At 38.2% G+C, this 16,269-nt stretch overlaps 1 protein-coding gene across 1 annotated transcript in view; it reads right to left on the bottom strand.

The window, feature by feature from the left end:
- Positions 1-15,287, bottom strand: part of CCDC168 (coiled-coil domain containing 168) — a 36,807-nt gene extending 21,520 nt beyond the window's left edge. The window contains exons 1-6 of the mRNA XM_062195561.1: positions 15,057-15,287; positions 14,903-14,936; positions 14,765-14,807; positions 3,492-6,544; positions 2,139-3,380; positions 322-1,550 (exon numbers count right to left, since the gene is read on the bottom strand). Of these exons, the coding sequence (XP_062051545.1) occupies positions 322-1,550; positions 2,139-3,380; positions 3,492-6,544; positions 14,765-14,807; positions 14,903-14,936; positions 15,057-15,287 (5,832 nt within the window). The remainder of the gene's footprint in view (positions 1-321; positions 1,551-2,138; positions 3,381-3,491; positions 6,545-14,764; positions 14,808-14,902; positions 14,937-15,056) is intronic.
- Between the last annotated feature and the right edge of the window lie 982 nt (positions 15,288-16,269).

The raw sequence follows: 16,269 nt of genomic DNA, 5'->3' as shown, positions 1-16,269 counted from the left end.
AGTTACACATTTGATATTTATTTTATGTTTCTTGTCCATATGTTTTAAATTGTTTCTCTCTCTTTTAGATGCAGGTAAAACAAGCATGGAGAAATCCAAAGACTCCTGCATTGTGCTTGGTAATTTTTGTGCCAATTTTTTCTTCTTATCTGCGATAAGATTGTCCAGTACCACTATACGAAACCCACCAGAAAGGACCCCAGAGTATAAAAACTCAACAAACTGAGATTTAAGGGGTTTTGGAGGTAGATTTTTTAGGTAACCACACCGTGGAACATTAAAAATATGTGAAGTTGGTGCTTTCCTTGATTTCATAAGTACACATTTGAGATTCATTTCACTTCTTAAGGCTCTGCATGTGAATGTCTTCCTCTGTCTTTTGGGTTCAATTAGATCAGGTGAGGAGGCAGTCAAAGATGCCAGAGCAGTTGCTTGTAGATCTTTTTCAAGCTCTGCCTTTCCCTCTTCATCCCAGCTGCCCAGTTCCCCTATAAGGTTCCTATCAGTTGGGACACCATGTTTTCTTGTACCAATTGAAACTTCACCAGTTAGTGTTTTTTCTGGTTGTAGAAGAGGAAGTGTTGGACTTGGTGTACACATCACGCCATCTTGTGGCTGGAGGTTTTTGTTAAGTTCCTCTCCTTGTATTGCTTTTGTATACTGAAATAGCCGTGGGACACTTTGTTCTGTAACAAACAAAATTTTCCTTCTTTCTTGGTTTTTGTGCATATCAAGATCCTTCCTGTGATCTGAACAGAATACAAAATGTTGGCTATATTGTGGAATTACCTCTAATAAAGCCTGCTGTTCATATTCTTCCTCTTCATCTTTAAGATTGGGTTCTTTGATGCCATCTGAAGAAATGCTAATTTCATGTGGTGATATTTCTTGCTTTGCTTGTGTATCTTTTTCTGTTTCTACCTTGCTAGTCATATTAATATCAGGTATAACAGTCATGAAAGAGTACATTTTATCTGCCACTTCTTTCCCTTGATGAACTTCTTTTATTTTATTTGTCAAGTTATATCCCAATTCTTTTCTATGACTTGGACTAGTACCACCCTTGAGATGGAGCATGTGTGAAATTGGTAGTTTCTTTGCCTTTATAATCCCACATCTGTGATTTACTAACGTTTTCATGTCTGAAAATTGTTTGAAGTTTCTCTTTTTTCCAGATGTAGATAAATCAAGAACATCCAAATCAAAAGTCACAGCCTTTTTCTTTATACTGCCATCAGCGTGTTTCTTGTGATGGCTTGCATCAGATAGGATACCATTTTCTCTTCCAGAAAATACATAAGACTTTGTTTCCCCAGACTTTGAATGTGAAAATGTGATACATTTCTCTGGCTTTTCAAGTTGAAACTTATCCAGTATAGGACACAAACTAGAACCTGGAATAGTCTGTGGAAAATATGTTTGTGGATGTATCTGAATATTTGCACTTCCTGGTTGGTTCAGTTCCTCACCTGACTTGACTAGTTCATTATCTTTCTGAGCCTTTTGATGGGCATTGAATATGAAGTCTTGGCTGTTCTTCAGAGTCTGTGGAACTTCAGGTCCACCTTTTCTTTCCTTTTTCACACTCTTGGAGAAACTACACACATCAATAGCATTTGGGTAATATACTTTTTTTCCATTTGGTGATTTCTCCTGCATTAGATGCATACAACCAATTCTTGCTTTTCTCTGTGTACCTATATCCACATTTAAACTTCTCTTCATTTTGATATTGGGAAGGTTAGGCATGGTAGAGTGAATGATGTCTAAACATGCATCTGTTACCTTTTTCTTCTGCTGTGAATCTTTCATTTTCATTTGAATTTCATTGCTTTGCTGTTCCTTGCTATTCCTGCCATCAGTCATACGTAAAATTAATGGCTTTATTTCCCTCATGGTTCTATGATTTAGACTCACTGGTTCTTTCTTCCTTACGAATCTTAATGCTTTTTTGTGTCTTTCAGATTTAGACACAGAGGGTGTCATAATGGAATCAGAAGACTGCTGGATTGTCATTTGCACATCTGGCTTCTCTGATTTTTTCCCCGCAGAGTAAGAATCTAGTTCTCTTTTAGGTTTCCCATCAGATGATAAACCACCCTCTGTCATGTTCAAAATTTCGCTTGGTGGTGAGTTTCCTGATTTGGGAGGTGGCATCTCAGCATTCTTAGCAACCATCATGTCACTTGCTGTTTGGTTTGCTGTCTGTAGTTCTTCAGATTCTGTAGGATTCATTTTGAGGCTAACCTCCAAGGCACTTTCTGTAAAACCCATTTGGTGCTGCATACTTTGCAGTTCCTGTGTTAAACGGTCCAGTGATGTGTCTGTTTTGTTAAGGTGGGTCTCCTTCATTTGAAATGCATCAGACCACACGTGTTGGCTGTGCTGTAGAGCTGCTTCTCCTATAGGCTTTTGTTCCTTTTCTTCTTTATCTTGCAATTTTTCTTCCCGGTCATAGAATGCACTACTCTTAGCAAAGAAATCAACATAATTTTTCTTTGCTGGTTTGTATGGCTTTAACTGAGTATGACAGAAAATGCTCTGCAATTGGCTGTGAATGGGAGAGTAAAGGGTATTTAGACAGTCGGGGACCAATCCTTCAGTTTGATTGATCTTTTTAACCACGGTCTTAAAGTTCAATTCTGATTTCTTTTTTCTGTGGCCTGTGATATTAGATACTTGTGACTTTGATGGCTTCAATATTTTCATATTTATACATTTGGGGCTCAATAAAGTTTCCATGCTTGCAAATCTTACTCTGTTTTTCTTTCCTTTAGAATAAGACAAAACAGGTGTGGAGCAATCACAAGTCTCAAGGGGAGCTGCTGGTAAATCCTTCAGTAACCCTGCCTTCTCCCCAGCATAACAGGAACCCATTTCACTCGTATCACTTCCATTACTTGGAACATCACTTTCTCCTGTTTGGCTTAAAGGGTCTCCACTTAGTGGTTTCCCTGGTATTGGAGGCGGCGTCTCTGAATCTGCAGTGCTTCTGAAGTCTGTCTGTGTTGTTAGGCTTTTCTTTACACTCTCAACATGAGATAGATCTATTAGAGGGGAGTCAACAGAGTCCACAGTGGCTTCTGTTGATGGGATTGGTTGATGCATTTCTTTCTCTGTTTTAATCTCCTTTTCTGCAATTGCATCCAATCTGAGGTTCTGAGTTTCTTTGTCCCTTTTCACCTCATCTTGCAATGTAGCTTCTAGTGTATTTGGAGATTCATTGTCCTTACTAGTGGACTCCGAATACTTTTCTTCCTCTTCAAGTTGGGGTGTCTCTTGAATTGGTCTGATATGACTGAAATTCTCTGCATTTAATCCGCTACATCTTCTAGCTTCAGGCAAAACAGATGTGTGAGGGTAAATAGCTTTCACCTCATCTTGCAATGTAGCTTCTAGTGTATTTGGAGGTTCATCGTCCTTACTAGTGGACTTTGAACACTTTTCTTCCTCTTCAAGTTGGGGTGTCTCTTGAATTGGTCTGATATGACTGCAATTCAAATCAGCTACAATTTTATCTTGTGGTGTCTGTTTAATTGTGATTTCAAAATTGTCTCCCAAATTTTTAATATGGCTTGGAATACCCTGTCTACTGATACAAGGCTTTAGTGAGATTGCCATCTTCTTTACTTTCATACTTACATGTTGAATTTTCAGTATATTTTTTGTTCCTGATTTTTTTCTTCTTACATTGAAAGACTCCAGGGCAACTGCACGTAAATTTCTCTTTGAGTCACCCATTTCTTCTGCATTATCACTATCTACTACAATACTGAGGTTTTCACCAAATGGGATACCATGCTCTATTGTTTCAATTAAAGGTTCACCAACTGACAAGTTCTCAGGCATTGTAGGTGGATTCATTGAATCTATAATACTTTCGCTACCTGGAGGTCTTTCTGTGTTTTGCTTTACCTTCTTAACTTGAAATGGATCTATCTTGGGGGGTGAACTTGTCCCCAGAATAGAAAGAGTTTGTGGTTGTACTTTTAGCTCTTTATTTTGAGTTTTTCTACTTTGTAAACTGATCTGTTCCACTCTGAATTTGATATATTTAGGCTTTTGTTTTGGATATATGCTGAAGCTGATCTCTTGTGGTGTCAGCTGTGGAATGGCTTTTTCCTCCTCTTGTTCCTCTTGCCCTCTGTCATATTGTTTTGTTTTTTTAAGTACAGAGCTCTTATCAATGTATTTTTCATTCTGTACTGTCTTTTCACCTGGAAGTATTTCACGCTTCAATGTTGAATGATTGAGCCTTATTATTACTGATGTATTTGTCTTAGTTTTTATTCTGCTATGTATTTCTATATCAGGTGTTTCAGTGTCGCTGGCATTATGACATGCATCAGATGTGCTTTTACCTTGAAGAATATGTTTTATGTTGCTTTTAGTGTTGCATTCCAGTTCCTCAATTTCCCTTACACTGCCACATTCTGTAATATTAAATATTAATTGTTTATTTTCCTTCAGATTTACTTGAACTTTTAGGCCTTCAAATTGTTCTCTGTTTTCATGCTTTCTGAGTCCTAGGGAAATGGGCAAATTAGGATTGGACAATTCCAGAACAATTTCCAGAAAGTCTTTTGGGTTCTGTGTATTTTCCTTTGAAAAATGCTTCTGTATTTTTGGCAAACTAGTTAGTAACTCCTGTCCATTTGAAAGCTGAAGATGGGAATTATCTCTACTTTGTAGGTCCTCTTGTGTTTCTATTCTTCTGTTCGATTCCATTTTGGGAGAGGAAACCAGTTTGGGCAAAGGTTCTGATATAGCTGCTTCTGAAGGTGCCTCATCGTTTGGAATATGCAGGTCAACTGCTTTTTTGTCCACTGGGGCATGCAATTCTGTAATACTAATTTCTTTTGCTTGTTTAATTGGGTCTTCAGGAGATTGTTGGCTTTTCCTGGTTGCTTCTGTTAATGAACAAGGTACTTTTAGTTGATCAGTGTTAACCACGAAAGACTGTTCTAGCTGAGGTGACGTTCTTAGCAAAACATCTTCTATTCCTATATTTTCTTTCTCATGCTGCTGTGCACTTTCAGTAATGCCTGAGAGACCTCTCTCCTCAGCAGAACCTACATGATCAATTTCCTGTGTATCTGGTAATTCATTCTGCTTCTGCAGAAAATGTCTGCATTTGATTAAGCCTTGCATGACTTCCATTAGTTTTTTCCTAGAATACTTTTTAATGTATGGAGGAATAAGCGTGGGAACAGAAATAAGCTGCAAAGCTATACCTAAGAGACCTTTCCTTTGATGCAATTCTTTCTTCAGAGAGTTATTCTTACATGCCAGTTCATTCCTGTTTTTTGAAGTGTGAAATCCTGTGGTTTGAAATACCCATGAGGTTGTTTTCTTTGTTTTTAGAGATGGAATGTTAAGATTGAGTTTGCTTTTATTGTCAAGTGTTTTTCTTTTGTCTTTCTGCCCTTTCATGGTAGGTGAAAGAGGCATTGAACTATGTAGAGAATACTGGGTTAATTCTGACGAAGCCATTTGTTGCTTGTCTTTTGACTTTACACTCTTTAGTTGTGGCATATCTTCAGTAACTGAATTTGGACTTAGAGTTAGACCCAGAAATTCTGCACTTTTAAAAACAGTATCTTTCCTGTTGATAAAATATTTAATTTTGTTTGACTCTTCAAAAGAAACAGGATACTGGTTTTCACCTAAGTGTATATCAGAACCTTTGCCTTTGATAAAATCTTCTTGTGTTTCCACAGTATATTGGACTGGGATGAAATTTTGGCTTGTATCTACATTGCGGGCCAGGAGAGAGTCTCGTGTGCTTGTGGAAAATGGTTTTTTCATCAAGTCTTGAGGCAGAGCTAAATAACTAGTAGCACCGATATCAGGCTGGTTGTTGATTGATTCTTGATTGTGAATAAACTGTTGGTCTTGACTAGGGAATCGAGTTTCATAAAAACTTTGATTCTGAATAGCATTTTGTCCTGGAGAAGAATCTTGTGCTTGGGCAAGAATAACCATCCCAACAGAATGTTGGTTCTGAACCAAGGACTCTCTAGATCTCGAGCATAGATAAATAGCTTCACTCTCTAGTGTAGCATTGTGATGTAAAGGAATTTGATTTCTCACAGTTTCTTCCAGAAGTCTAACTTGGTCTCTAGAAAGAAATAAATGGGCAGGAGGGCATGGTGTCACATCTAGATTTTCATTCTCTATAGAGAATTTAGATGTTTTTGAAAAACTAGCATCAGAAGAAAACCCTGAATTTTTATTTTTGTTGGTTTTCATTATTGAAAATAATTTTTTTGAAGAAATTTGTATTGTTTCATATTCATTTTCTGGATGCTGTCTGTTCCTTAGAAAAATTTCCTTTACTTCTGAGTGAAACAATGACAAAGATGAGCTGGTCTCACTTGAAGATGTCACATGACTTCTGCAAATGTGACTTACATGATATTGGCTTTCATTGGTGCCTGCCCGGTTTAGTTCACCTGACAATAAAACTTCATCTTCGAAGCTACCATCATTTCTTTCAGGTGTAAGTAATGATGTAGTTGTTCTTTCTGAAAAGATGTCATCTCTAAAATATAAGAAAATTGTGCAAATGAACTGTCATTTGGGATATATCTCTTACAAGGCTCTCTTTTTCATTTAAGGAAGCAACATAGTAAATGAAAACAGGTCAATATACAGTGGAAAGTAATTATCCACATTACAAAGTAATTCATTATCTAGTTCCTTTCACTTAATGTACTGATCAAAACAAAGTGAAATTAATAATTTATATATCTTAGAGAATGAGATACATCAACTTCTCTAAAAGACTATTCTTGACAGCAATGAGTCAAAGTTGCAGAATAAAATTACATTCCTTTATGAGCAATGGAGTTTATTTCTGTTCTTCGTATGAAAATTTTTATAAGAAAAATTCCTGGGGAAATTTAGTAGGAATAACAGAAGAATGTACAATAGTATAAACTGCAGTTTTCTGTAGATAAGTTCAGATGATCTTAACAGCTGTTTGTGGTGAGCAGAAAAGTCTACATTTTAGACAAGTGTTTCTAAGCACAATTTTGAGTTAGAGTAACGATCATAGAAGTGAGCTTGCCAATATCCACCTGTCTACCTCCCATGATAAGTTTCAGTCTAATAACTACTCAGATCAACAGCATCAGCACTACTGCTGTGATTTTTTAAAAAAAATTTTGAGGGTAGGGGGGAATGGGAGGGAGGGAAGATGGGTGAGAGAGAGAAAGGGAGAGGAAGAGAAAAAAGAGAGAGAGAGAGAGACTCCCAACTGCTGGATTACTTCCCCTCCCAAAATGCCCTCAAGGGGCAGGACTGGGCCAGGACAAAATTGGGAGTCAGGAACTCTGTACTCCCATGTGGGTGGCAGGGACTCAACTACTTGAGCCATCATCTGCTGCCTTCCAGGGTCTCCATGCACAGGAAGTTGGAATCAGAAGCTGGGGTGGGAAACCGAACCTATGCACTCCAGTACGGCATGTGGGCATCTTAAGAGCTAGGCCAAATGCCGGCCCCACAATGATGAACTTTATGTCAGTTTGGGCCATGATGCCCAGAAATGCAGCCAACCATTATCTGGGATGTTTCTATGAAGATGCTTTGGATGAAATTAATATTTAAATCAGTTAGCTCTGAGTAAAGCAGATTAGTTTCCATAACTTGAGTGGGTCTCACCTAGTTAGTTAAAGGTCTAAATAAAACAAAAGTCTGACCACCCCAGAGTAAGGGAATTCTGCCAACAGATTGCTTTTGGATTTAAAATGCACATTTTGGACTTGCTAATCACTATAACTGTATGAGCTAATTTAAAATCTCACTCACTCACTCACTCAATATTTCTTTCACTCAATCATTGTGTTTCTTTGGAAAAATCTAGTATGCCTAGAAACTTGTTAGACATTAAATGAAAATTCTCAGGCCACACCCTAACCCCCTTAAATCAGAAGCTCTGTGGGTAGGACCCAGAAATTTAAGAGTTCTTTAAAACATTATTTATTTGGAGGGCTGGCATGTGGTTCAGAGGATTACACCTATTACTGGCTTCCCTTGATGGAGTACCAGTTGGGAGTCCTTGCTGCTCTGTTTCTGAAGAGGGCTCAAGTGCTTGAGACCCTGTCAACCACATGGGAGAACTGGATGGAGTTTCTGGCTTCTGGCTTTAGCATGGTCCAGAATTGAGGCCATTTGGGGGTGAAACAGTGAATGGAAGATCTCTCTCTCTCTCTCTCTCTCTCTCTCTCTCCCCCTCTCTCTCTGTCATTCTGCTTTTCAAATAAATCTCTTAAAAATTATTTATTTTCATCTTATTTGAAAGGCAGAGTAACAGGAAAAGACAGAGTGACAAAGATACAGAGAGACACAGATCTTCCATCTCCTGGTTGACTCCCCAAATGTCTTTAACACCCAGGGCTGCAGCAGGCCGAAGCCAGGAGCCCCAAACTCTATTCAGGTCTCCCATGTGAGGGGCAGAGACCCAAATTCTTGAGCCGTCATGTGCTCTCACAGGGCACATTAGCAAAAAGCTGGATTAGAAGTGGAGAAGCTGGATTTCAACCAAGAGTTACTCAGATACGGGACTAAGTATCCCAAGCAACACTGTAACCACTGTACTACTCATTCACCAGATGGACCCTGATACATGATAAGTTTTAAGAATCACTCTTTTTATGGAAGGGATTTTCTAAAATAAAACATTGAAACTCAGGTAAACTAGCATCTTACTAGCTATCTGTGATAATACAGGTTATCTCACACTTTCCTGGAAGTGTGATCTTACTTTTAAACAACCCTCAGTCAAACACAGCAGTGAAGGTAGTCCATGAAATCATCATGATCCAGCCAACCTTGTGTTAAATAGACACATTGCAAATCTCCTTAATTTGGATTTGTCTAATTAGAATCTGGGGTGGAGCCACTGCTGTAGCATAGCTGGTAAAGTAGCTGCCTGCAGTGCCGGCATTTCCTATAGGTGCCAGTTCGAATCCCGGATGCTTCACTTCCGATCCCACTCTCTGCTATCGCCTGGGAGAGCAGCAGAAGATGGCCCAAGTCCTTGGGCCCATGCACCTGCGTGGGAGACTCAGGAGAAGTTCCCAGCTCCTGACTTCGGATCGGCACAGTTCCAGCCACTGTGGCCAACTGGGGAGTGAACCAGCGAATGGAAGACCTCTCTCTCTCTCTATCTCTCTGCCTCAACTTCTCTCTCTGTGTAACTCTGACTTTCAAATAAATAAATAAATCTTTAAAAAAAAAAGAATCTGGGGTATTTTTTTTTTTTTGACAGGCAGAGTGGACAGTGAGAGAGAGAGACAGAGAGAAAGGTCTTCCTTTTGCCGTTGGTTCACCCTCCAATGGCCGCCGCGGTAGCGCGCTGCGGCCGGCGCACCGCGCTGTTCCGATGGCAGGAGCCAGGTGCTTATCCTGGTCTCCCCTGGGGTGCAGGGCCCAAACACTTGGGCCATCCTCCACTGCACTCCCTGGCCACAGCAGAGAGCTGGCCTGGAAGAGGGGCAACCGGGACAGGATCGGTGCCCCGACCGGGACTAGAACCCGGTGTGCCGGCGCCGCAAGGCGGAGGATTAGCCTGTTGAGCCACGGCGCCGGCGTATTTTTTTTTTTGACAGGCAGAGTGGATAGTGAGAGAGAGAGAGACAGAGAGAAAGAATCTGGGGTATTTTAGACTATATTATGGTTACATTTTTATAGATAACAAAATATTAGGTGAATAAAATTTGCCAGTTTCCAACTTCTCTTGTGAGAGTATTCATTAGCCTCTAATATAGTCTGTGTCAGAGCCACTAGGCCAAAAAAAAAAAAAAAATCAAGGGGATGGGAAAAGAAGAAGTCACATTGTCCCTGTTTGCAGATGACATGATCCTATATATGTAGAAAGAGGAACCAAAAGACTCTATTAAGAGACTATTCGACCTCATAAGAGAGTTGGTAAAGTTGCAGGATACAAAATCAACACACAAAAATCAAAAGCATTTGAATACACAGACAATGCTATAGATGAGAAAGAACTTGTCAAAGCAGTCCCATTCAAAATAACTACAAACATTTTAAATACCTTGAGATAAATCTAATCAAGGATGTAAAAGATCTCTGGAATGAAAAATTATAAAACATTAAGGAAAGAAATAGAACACACATACAAAAATGAGAAAATCTTCCATGTTTGTGGATTGAAAGAATTAACATCAACGTCTACGGCCACACCACCCTGAACGCACCTGATCTCGTCTGATCTCGTAAGAATTAACATCAACAAAATGTCCATATTACCTAAAGCAATTTACAGATTCAATGCTATCCCAATCAAAATACCAAGGACATTCTTCTCAGATCTAGAAAAAAAGATCCTAAAATCCATATGGAAACAAAATATAGCTAAAGCAATATTAAACAATAAAAGCAAAGCTAGAGGCATCATAATACTAGATATTTCAAGGCATACTACAGGGCAGTTATAATCAATGCAGTCTGGAACTGGCACAAAAACAGACACATGGACCAGTGGAACAGAATAGAAATCCCAGAAAACAATCCACACATCTACAACCAACCAATCTTTGACTTCAAGCTGAAATCACTCCCTAGATAAAGGACAGTCTTTTCAACAAATGGTGTTGGGAAAATTAGATCTTTGCATTCAGAAATATGAAACAAGACCCCTACCTTACACCTCTACAAAATTCAACTCACAATGGATCAAAGTGCTAAACCTAACACTTGTAACCATCAAATTACTACAGGAAAACATAGGGAAACATAGAAGGCATCAAATAGGCAAAGATTTCTTTGATAAAACCTCAGAAGCACAGGCAATAAAAGCAAAAAATAGACAAATGGGATTGCATCAGAAGCTTCTGAACTATGGTCTTCCTACTTTTTACTTGTTGAATATTATGATTAGTGGTGAACTAAGCCCGTGATAATACAGTGAACTGAAATTATGTTTTTTGCAAAAATTTTTTAAAAGGAAGAAAGGAGGGAGGTTGAGGGAGGGATAGGAGGAAGGATGGAAGAACGATTAACTTCTTAGAACTATACTTCCGAAATACATGAAATCTGCTCTATTTATATTAATAAAAATTTAAAAAGAAGCTTCTGCACAGCAAACACGAAATAAACTGAAAAGAGGCAACCAGCAGAATGGGAGAAGATATTTGCAAACTGTGCATTTGATAAAGGATGAACATCCAGAATATATGAGGGGCTCAAGAAACTCAATAACAACAAAACAAATAATCCAGTTAAGAAATGGGCAAAGGACATGGCCAAGTACTTTTTAAAGAATGAAATACAAATGGCCAGCAGACACATGAAAAGATGCTCAGGATCACTAGCCATCAGAAAAATGCAAATAAAAACCACAATGAGGTTTCACCTCATTCCAGTTAGAATGACTACCATCCAAAAATCAAAAAATAGCAAATGCTACCCAGAATGTTGAGAAAAATGTACCCTAATATACTATTGATGGGAATGTAAACTAGTACAACCATTGTGGAAGACAGTATGGAGATTCTGAACATAAATCTATCATATGACCCAGTCATTAAACTCCTAGGAATTTATCCAAAGGAAATGAAATCAGTACATGAAAGAGTTATCTGTACCCCAAAGTTTAAAGTAGCTCAATTCCCAGTATCTAAGATAACAAATCAATCCAGATGATTGGATAAATTTATCCAGATGACTGGATAAAGAAAATGTGGCTTACATGTACACAATGGAATACTACTCAGCTATAAAAAGGAATGAAATCCTGTCTTTCCCAACAAAATGGATGCAGCTGGAGACCATTATGTTAGTGAAATAAGCCAGACCCAAAAAGACAAATATCATGTATTTTCTCTGATTTGTGATAGCTAATATATATAGAGTACAAAAAAACCATGAATGGTGGCCGGCATTGTGACGTAGCTCATTAAGCTGCTGCTGCCTGCGATGCTGGCATCCCATGTGGGTATCAGTTTGAGTCCTGGCTACTCCATGTCCCTTCTAGATCCCTGCTAATGGTGTGAGAAAAGCAGCAGAGGATGCTTGGGCTCCTACACCCATGTGGGAGACCCAGGAGAAAAGCTCCTGGCTTCTGGCTTTGGCTGGCCGAACCATGGCCATTGTGACCATCTGGGAAGGGAATCAGCAAATCTCTCTTTCTGTTTATCTCTTTCTCCCTCTCTGCTTCTCCCCTTACCTCTCTATAACTCTGCATTTCAAATAAATAAAATAATCTTTTAAAAAAATCTACAAACCTGAATGCATAAAAGTGAAAATGACATCCTTGATTATTGTTTATAGCCCTTGTCTATATTTCTGTGGAACAGTGGTCTTTCCACTTTTTACTTGTTGAAAACTATATTTAATTAAGCATTAAACCTGTGATTATAAAATAAATTAAACATATATTACCATAAAAATTAAAAGAAAAAAAGGAAGGAAGAAGAGAGAGAAGGCGAGAAAGAGGGAAGTTTCATTATGTTCTTAGAATTGTGTGTATGAAATACATGAAATCCATTCTCCTTATAATAAAAAAATTATAGGCTGTGTCTGGGCTGAATTGTGTTTGCCTGAAATTCACATCTGCAATTCCTAACCCCCATGACCTCAGAAATGTGACCATATTTGAACAGAGGGACTTTAAAATGGGTGATTAACGTTAAATGAGGTCATATGAGTGGGCCCTAATCCATACAACTGTATTGGAAGACAAGGCCTTCAAAGGGTGATTAAGTTAAACTGATAACTTTAGGATGGAGGTTCCTTTCCAATATGATTAATGCCTTCTAAGAAGAAGAGATACGCACAGAGACATCAGGGACATGCACTGAGCAAAGGCCATGTGAGGACACAGAAAGTGGCCATCTGCAAGTCAAGGAAAGAGCACTCAGGAGAAACCAAACCTGCTGACACCTTACTCCTGGACTTTGATTCTCCAGAACTATGAGAAAACAAACTTCTGCTGTTTACGCCATTCAGTCTGTGGTCCTGTGCTATGATGGCCGGTTCAAATTAACACACACTATGTACACATTTTTATTATTGTCTAGGAAGAAAATAAAAAATGGAATGGCATTGCTTTGGGGCACTTAAAATGAAGTCAAGAGGCTATGTTAAATCAGGTTTCAGACATGTTCACACTCAACCGTTGAACTAGGCTGCTTGAAAGTACCTGGGTGCACATTTACCCTTGATGTGGGTAAACTAGAATTCACCAGCTTTTATTAACCATTTGTAAAATCCTCTGTGTCTCCTAAATTAACTACAGATTGAGTCAACATCTCATCCCTTTTTTACAAAATAGCTTGACTCTTTGTTAGTACCAATAATTTCTGGCAAGCCAATGCTATAGCTACCACCACTTTGCAATTTTAAGCTTTAAATTAACCACCACTTTGTAAAATCTTTTAGCATTTTCCAGGCTGCTGGAGTTTGTGTTTTCCCAAGTTGCAATCCTATTATCCCCAAACAAATGTAATCTTTGTTCTTGACTAGGTTGATTCCAGTCTTGGTTAGTATTATCTAGCCTTTACTTTGGTAAATCTTTGGTAGCAAGTCTTGTCCTTACAACTAAGACAAAGTTTGGGGTAGCAATAATAATCATGTGTATTCCCCAACACCCTATTCTACCTCAGATGATTCGGATTAGTGTAATACAGTAATTCCATTTCCAAGAGATTAGGTTAGGAATGGACGTGATCTAATTCTAGCATAAGGAAACTGTGATACAGACCATTCCTTCCAGTTTAATGTAAGAACAAGTTTTCTTTGCTCACTGAAATTCTGCCTGGCTAACACGGTTCTCTTATATTTCATGTCACCTACTGATATATATAATTTATTTATTCTGTCATTATTTATTACAAACCTCCCTCCCCAAACACAAGGCAGGAATATTTGCTTTATTCACTGGTATATCCCAAGGACCTGGAACCATGCTGGGCACAGAGTAGGCGCTCAGTAAATATTTGCTGAATGATCATATCCACTTCTGGGTTTCTGATCGCTAACCTTCATCTGCCAACAAGCTCACCCAGACAAAAACTCAACCCTTTACTCAACTTCAGGGAGGAAAGAAAATTTCTCATACAAGGGCAGGTATTTGGCCTTACAATTAACACACTCATGTCCCCCATACCTGGAGTACTGGGGTTCAATATCTGGAGTTATTGAATCCAGCTTCCTGCTAATGTGGGCCTTAGAAGGCAATGGTTAATGGCTCAAGTAATTGGGTTCTTGCCACTCATGTGGGAAACCTGGATTGAATGCCCAGCTTCCACCTTTGGTCCAGCCTACCCTGATTGGCCATTGTGGGCAAATGATGGGAGCTCTTTCTTTCTTCTTATCAAGTATCTCTTTGCTCATTAAAGTTATTTCATTTTTATTTGGGAGCTCTTTCTGTCTTTCTCCTTTTCAAATAAATAAAAATAAAATAAATTTAAATCAATCAAATACAAACACTCATGAATGGGGTTGAGTTTAGTGAAGTTTGGAGGCAGAAATAGAAGGGAGTTGATTACAGCAAGGCAAACAGCTCCTTCTTAAACACCAGGCATGTTGCCCTATTTGTGAAATATCCTTTGGCCTCTCCATACCAGGGAAGTGAGACTGGCCTCTAAGACTAAGAACTACACATGCTCCTGGATTGCTGGTGAACAGCTGTGGACTATTATACATACAGGAAATCATTCTCTGAAATTCAAAAGCAATGCCTTTTTTAAAAGAACACAAAGAACTATTTCATTTAATTCCAAAATATATCACTTACCTTTCTGCTGAAGATGGATGAATAACTGGATGGTTCCTTAGAGCTAAATGAGAATTAAAAAGTCACAGTATCAATGGAAGATCAGGCTGAACAAGTCTTAAATGAAAACATGAAATCATATATATATGTATTATTTACCATGCTTCATGTGCCTTAGGCTACTGTCTTCATTCTATTTCAAGAGGGAAAACAAAACATTAGAGAAGTAATCCAAATATCAAAGTTCAGAACTTTTACAAATAATTCTCAGGTAAGATTTTGAAAAATAGGGAAGTCAACCATTTCTGCATACCTTCTTGGTGTAAGAACTACCTTTTTCTGGAAGTGCAGTCTTCTTCTGAACGTATGCATGAATTTTTACAAATATCATCTCAAAAATGATTACTAAGAAAATTATAAAGATGATTGTCATCCAGTAATTTTGAAAAACCCAGGATTCTAGAAGTTCCCATAATGTCAAAAATGTATTATCTTCCAATACATCCCTCACTGCTTTTTTAAAGAAATAATATGGCTTTGACATTTTAATGTAATATATGAACTAGATTGGTGTCTCATTCAGAAGTCCTCTGTACAGGACATCCCAAACACAAAAAGCTGGTGTGCGTGTCTCATCACCACATACAATGCTCTGCCAGAAAGCTTCCAGTGTGGCTCAGTGTCTTATCAAGTGCAGCAGTGAAGGCTATGAGCCTAAGTGACTGACATACGTGTCATAGTGGCTATTTACCTGAGCTCACATCAACTTTCTTTAGCAATAATGGAAGCTCACTGGTGAGACATGTATAGCGATAATTTTTATTTTATTTTAATAAATTAAAATAAAAATTATCCTCCATCAATTTCATATAAAACAATGTAATTCTATACATAATCCTTTAGCATAGTCAGATTATCACTGCTGAATAACTCAAGAAACACAGAGTAACTTTGAATTGGTACAAAACACCTGATAGGATAATTTCTATTACCATCAGAAATCACATATTTTATGCTTATTTGTGATCAGGAAAATAGCACTTTCTTAAAATGAACATAGAGCTGATTAAGCAAATTAAAACACTGGATGTTCAATTTAATCTGAATTTCAGATACATTCTTAATAATTTTTTGGGTCCCATTTCCACTGTGTAGGACACATAATAATTTGCCTGTTATGGGCACTTTTTTTTTTCTTAAACAGAACACCTTATTTTATACTTCTTTTTTGCTAGCAGGATTTGTTGGCAACACTCCCCTTCAACAATCTATTTATTTGCTGAAAAACAAAGTTGGAATTTGGAATACCTTCCAACTGAATCCTTTTCACCCTATGATGATTCCTAGGGACTCCTTGTGATGTCTTTTGCTATGTCAGAATTAAGGGTGGAGCAGAGGCAGCTCCAAGTATTGTTCTATTTCCTTTAAAGTCTAGAGAGGATGGGCATGCAAGTTTACTGAGCAAACACAATTTTAGCACATGTAGAAAAGATACTCCAGACCAGTAATCAAAAATGTTAAGACTC

This window comes from Lepus europaeus, chromosome 6 (genome assembly GCF_033115175.1).
Source record: "Lepus europaeus isolate LE1 chromosome 6, mLepTim1.pri, whole genome shotgun sequence".
Lineage (NCBI taxonomy): Eukaryota > Metazoa > Chordata > Mammalia > Lagomorpha > Leporidae > Lepus > Lepus europaeus.
The sequence above is the reverse complement of the archived record's forward strand: the minus strand, read 5'-3'. Positions and strand labels throughout refer to the sequence as shown.